General features: G+C 37.2%; 1 protein-coding gene across 1 annotated transcript; it reads right to left on the reverse strand.

Annotated features, from left to right (window-relative positions):
• Positions 1–2,191: 2,191 nt before the first annotated feature.
• On the reverse strand, positions 2,192–3,394 carry LOC122404080 (piggyBac transposable element-derived protein 3-like). The gene is made up of 3 exons (XM_043407973.1): positions 3,225–3,394; positions 2,670–3,167; positions 2,192–2,579 (listed from the first exon to the last, which is right to left on the reverse strand). The coding sequence occupies exons 1-3, from the start codon at positions 3,392–3,394 to the stop codon at positions 2,192–2,194; spliced, it is 1,056 nt and encodes a 351-aa protein (XP_043263908.1).
• Between the last annotated feature and the right edge of the window lie 2,821 nt (positions 3,395–6,215).

Below are 6,215 nucleotides of genomic sequence, written 5' to 3' on the forward strand. Positions count from 1 at the left end.
AGACTACGTTGAAATCACCACCGACCACGCTGGGAAACACCGCGCTGCAGTCGCATAACCTCTCACAACATGCGAAAAACGTTACAAAAGTTTAATAATCATACGAAAGACCTAAACCAAGACAAAGTTCCTACTCACAATAGGAAGGAAAGCCTGGACGCGGCAAAGGAAGAAGAAAATTCCAAAAATGCGGCCGAAGAAACGGCGAAGTTAGTAAAAGATGCGCAGCTAACCTACAAAAGTAACAAGTTGCATGAAAGCCAAATAAATGAATTTAAAAAATTTCTTGAAACGCCAGTTAAACGAGGAGGCGCTTCAAAAATCGCAAGGTTAACAAAAACCCAGAATACGTTGAAAAGGAAAAAAATCGCAAAAATGACTAAACACAAAGTGAGCAAGATAGAAAATACCACTCAAAAGATGACCACAGCACAGTCGCCAGAAAAACAGGAACTGCTAGTGAAACTGCAAGCCGAAAACAACGAGCTGAAAGAACAGTTACAAAAACTAGCACAAATAATAGAAAACCTCAAGAAAGAAGCAAACAAGGACCCGAAGCAAGAAAAAGAAACACAATTAACAGACAACAGCATCACACACGTGGAAGTGTCGATGGAAGAGGACCAAACAAATCAACAAGCAGACTTCATACAAGTTTTAAAAAGAAGAAACGAAGAAAGGAAGGCAACAAGCAGCAGAAACACACCCAAACAACAGCAGACATCAGTATCGACTCACAAGAAATCAGCCACAGCAGGCCCTACGCTGCCTACAGGACAAATCAAGGCAACTTCTTCTGGACAAAACAAAACCATAAGGGAAGTAACCACCACACTTACCTCATCCAAACCTCCCCCTATTAATATCTTGTACCAAGACCCTAAAGAAACTGTACAATTAATAAGCCATAATGATAGCCAAGTAAAATTCCACATAAAGAGATTAAGTAAAACGAAGCATATTTTGCAGCTTAACACTCTGGAGGATTTCCAAAAGGCCAAAAGTACACTTTGTGAAGCAAAAGCTAGTTTTTATACATATACTCCTAAAGTGTTAAAAAACCATAATTTCTTGCTGAAAGGGCTCCCCGAGTCCTTTACTGAGCAGGAAATTATGGAAGAGCTGCAAAGTATGGAAACGAATGAGTTACGCTTTGAAAAAATAACCAGATTTAGTACACCAAAATCAATTAGAGAAGGTCGTACGCTCCCAATATACCTGTTAAAGATATCAGCAGATAGCGACCTTAAGAAATTAAATAGCATACAATATGTAGGACACCATATAATAAAGTGGGAAAAATTAAACAAGGAGGGAGATGTTCAATGCAGGAGGTGTCAGAGATTTGGGCACTCTGCAATAAATTGCAATCTAACCTATAGGTGTGTCAAGTGCAAAGAGATACATGAACCTGGAAACTGCGTAAGAGGTAAAGACCCAACGGGGCATTCCAACTTGGAACCTTTCTGTGTAAATTGTAATTCTGAGGGCCACCCTGCATCTTATAGAGGGTGCCCAAAGTTTGCAAAATATAAATTAAACCTGCAGGTACAAAAAAGCAAAAATAGGACAGATGCACCAACATTAATTGCAAATCCAGCGTTTATAAAACCAGGACTCTCATACGCAAATACATTGAAGGGAACAGGCAATGACACGCACTCAATCAAACCAATAAGTATTATCAATATAGGCACTCAAAATACACAAAACAAACAGAAAGAACAACGGAACATACATAACCTACAAATAAGAACAGAAAGGTTAGAAAAAACCTTAGAAGCAATTGTTGCCAACTTAGAAATAATGAGCACACAGGTTAGCCACTTAGCAAACATGCTAACTACAAGCCATCACATTCAATAGTACACACAAAACTACACAAACACTTAACCCCTTCAGACCCGAATTTTTCGTCGTTTAGGAAAAAATTATTTTTATACTAAAATTAACTTAATTCATGTGAATGAAAGCAACAATATACTTTTTACAAAAATATTTACTCATTTATATATAATTTTTAAATGTACATTTTAATGGACGTATGGTCCTTATTCAAAATTTGTAGCATAGGAGATCTTGAGTAATATTTGTATGAAAAAAAATTCTCTTGCTATATTATAAATAATTTATTATTATATTATAAATAATTGCTTTTGAATAAGCAGTTATATATATGTATATATAATTATTATTTTCTGTGAAATCTTTCAAAACAATTCCTCTCTTTTACTAAACACAAATGGACACGACATTTGTCACAATAAAAATGTGTCCTTCCTTTGCATAATGGCATCTTGCATCGTGTTGCTTCTTTTTTATCATCGATTTGGGGCATATGGTCCACATTATCGTGTTGAATTTCTCTTATTGGTCTTTTCTCACAGCAACGAAATTTTCTTTTTCTGTCGGGTGTAATTTCTCCTTCACTTTTTGAAGGACGACCACGTTTCTTTACATTTACAAGCTTGTTCTTATAAATTAAACTTTTGGAAACGTGCATACGAAGTTCCAACAAATCCATAATATCTTTTTTATGAATTTTAGCTTCGATGCAATCTTGTTTATACTCTATCCAACTATTAGATAGAGCAAAATCCACAAAATGCATAATTAATCGAAGGGTCCATTTTCGAGATCTAATATATATGCGATATAAACTTATATACATATCGAGCAGATCAACTCCTCCCATGTTGCTGTTATATTGCCTAACAACTTCAGGTCTATCAATTTCGATATATGCTGATTTTTGCTTATCCCACCGTTTTGCTTTATCAATTGTTCCAGTGCCAACAAAGTTGGAAGCCATATGAACTGGTTTGTTGCCCAGCCACTTTACCATGATAATGCCATCCTGACTAACTAGATCTTCGGAATAGCCTCTTTTCTTCTTTTTTATATCTTTATCAGATATAAAATGTGGTTTATAAAACCTATTCATACGAACTGTACCAGCAGCATACATTTTCAATTCCAATAATCGCAGAAGAAGAGCATAAGAGTTGAAATAATTGTCAAAATACACTGTATGACCTTCTTTCTTTGCGATTTCTAGTAATTCTAAAACAATTGCACTACTCTGGCCATATTTTTTCACGTTGTCTCTGTTTATTTCAGTGGTACTACCTTGATATGGTATAAAATTGTGGGCAAGTCCATTTGGACTGCATAATACAAAAATTTTTAATCCCCACTTACATGGTTTATTTTGAACATATTACAACATGTTTATTTTTCCTGTAAATGGGATCATTTGTTCGTCTATGGAAATATTTTGTCCAATTTCTAATTCCTTACAGCGCTTTAGCACTGCATCCATAATAGGCTTGACCTTGTAAAATTTATCTGTGCAAGCGTTAGGCCTTTCTAAATTATTCATCAAATGTAGCATCGTCCGTAGCTGAAAGAACCTATTTTTTGACGTTTTCCAAGAAAACATTTATGCCAAGGACGGAACTCCAGTACATTCGTATGCGTGGGAACTTATTTAGACATCCAATCATAATATGTAATCCAAATAAAGTTTCAATTTCAATAACATTTGTTGGTTTGAATCGAGTTTGTCCTTGTTGAAGTGCGTATATGTTTGTACATTCGGCCATCTGTTCAAAAATTTCATCTGTTATATATTTAGAAAAATATTGCATAGGATCCAATACAATAGAATCGCCAATTTTGTCATTCTCTATCCATTCGAATTTTGGTACATCGGGTGTTTGTTTCCTCCATCGTACTCTTTTCTTATTTCGAAAACCTTCTGTAGTGGGCTCTGGATTTAAAATTTCATCTTCTCTACTGTCTCCGATTTCCTCAACTTTCCAGATCTTACTCTTTCATCTTCACTTTCTTCTGTCATCAATATCCGAATCATCCCCATTTTCCAACAATTCTAATAGTTTATCTACATATTTTTCATTTTCTAAATTAGATTTATTTAGTTTCTTATTCATCTTGAAGGATAAAATAATCTGCAAAAATATTTTCAAGAATTGTATGTATAACTATTACTCGCAAAAAATTCAAATCGAAAACTTTGTACAGTGTTTCCACTGATTGGGACAGGATGTACATTAGGATGTACATATTTTTTATAGAGGTTATAATACGAAGCCAAAGTAAATATCTTTTGTACAATTTCATTATTACGTAGACCCATACATACTTTAGTGATGTGTATATCTTTTGACACTCATTTGAAAAAATAAGAACGAAAAACTAACAATATTTGCTACTTACTGCTGTCACGGCCATTCGAATTTCAAACTACTCACATAAGAAGCACTATAACTCAACACACAAAAATCAGATGGCGTTATACACGTTATTCTTTCATGTTAGATGATCACTTGTAGGTACATTAGGTGTTGAAACGAAGTTTAAACCTATACAGCATAAAATACAGCACGAAAAGTGTTATGTACATTACAATGTGCATGGGGCCCGAAGGGGTTAAGCTAGTCTCAGCAAACATTAACTCAATAGTAAGCAATAACAAACGAATAGCACTCACACTGTTATTGGATAAAAAGAAACCAGATATAGTGATGCTAAATGAAACCAAATTACAAGATAAACACACAGTATATTTTAAAAACTATAAAATTATAAGGAACGACAGGCCAAATGCAAAGAACGGAGGCGGCACAGCGATAATAATTAAAAAAGGTATAAAATATGAAACAATACACATAGATACAAGAACAGAAATAATAGAGAAACAGCATTACGTTTAAATACATCAGCAACAACAAGCTCATATTAATATCAATTTATGCAAAGAAAGGTCCCAATGCAAAATTTAAAGAATTAGAAAAAATATTTATTGAATTAGATTTAATGAATCAATCTAACTACTAGGTCATTGCCGGAGACTACAATGCAAAACATGAATCGTGGGCAAACAGAATTAATGACGAGCGAGGAAGAGCATTTAGGGAATGGATAGATAACAATGATATTAGATTTAGAATAAACCTACTTCACACTACCGTACCTTCCTTCCCTCGCCATGGATCTTTCATCGATCTAGTACTAGCAGATGCAAGGATAGAGTTTTTAAATACAAATGAAAATAGACTAAACACAATACAATTATCAAGTGACCACGAAGCAATCACAGCGCAAATCAGTATCCCTAGCCAAAGTATCACAAGGACCCAAGACGAAGGAAACATAACTTATAATTTTGCAAAGGCTGATTGGACAAAATTTCAGAATATACTACTGTGGCGGCCAAGGCACCACATACGCCTTAGCCGTTCGAAGCCGCTACAATGTATGGTTGCACACGAGACGATGGTTGCACACGAGACGATGGTTGCACACGAGACGACCAGAGCCGCGTGAGCCGAAAAGCCGTTGTCGTCGTCTCTGACCGTCTTTTGTTTTTGAAGGCCTCTTGGTACGGTGGCGATGATCGTACCAGAGAGTCGAGCGTAACCCGCACCACGAGTCACGTCGTTGTACGACAGCAACAATACAATTGTGCGGAACGGAACAGAGCGGAGTCATTATCTTCCCGATCCCACATTGGTGACCCCGACGTGATCTCGCCGCGCAAGTAAAGTTTTTTTAAGAAAATTTGGACATTTTTCGTATACGGACAATATTAGTTAGGGTAGAGAAATAAGTGTATAGTGTTAAGGACATAAGAAAAGGACACGGTCTGACAAATAGTAAGCGCGGTGTGTGTGTGCGGTGAAACTATTTTTTTTTTGTGACCAAGACTGGTAAAATGACTGACCCTAACGTTAACGCAGGGACATCCGCGGGTGTGCCGTTGGCAGTTGATCGCGTCGCTGTACGGATACCCGAGTTTTGTCCGGGAGACCCGGAGATGTGGTTTTCAATGGTAGAGAGAAGTTTTGAGGTATCCAATGTAACGTCGGAGACCACGAAATTCGGGTACATTCTCGGCGCGTTAAGTGCGCGACACGCCGCGGAAGTAAGAGACATTATCATGAATCCCCCGGCCGCGGATCCGTACACGACGCTAAAAAATGAGTTCATTCGCCGGCTTAGTGCGTCGCAGGAACAGAAAACGCGGCGGTTATTGGAACACAAGGAAATCGGGGACAGAAAACCGTCCCAATTTCTTCGTCACCTGCGCGGATTGGCCGGTACGGCTTTTTCGGACGGTGTATTGCGGACGCTTTGGATGGGCCGACTACCTGCTAATATGCAGGTGATTTTAGCCACGCAGCGGGACACCC

The sequence above is a fragment of the Colletes gigas genome, unplaced genomic scaffold, assembly GCF_013123115.1.
Source record: "Colletes gigas isolate AHSC1104 unplaced genomic scaffold, ASM1312311v1 Colletes_gigas_Sc00100, whole genome shotgun sequence".
Lineage (NCBI taxonomy): Eukaryota > Metazoa > Arthropoda > Insecta > Hymenoptera > Colletidae > Colletes > Colletes gigas.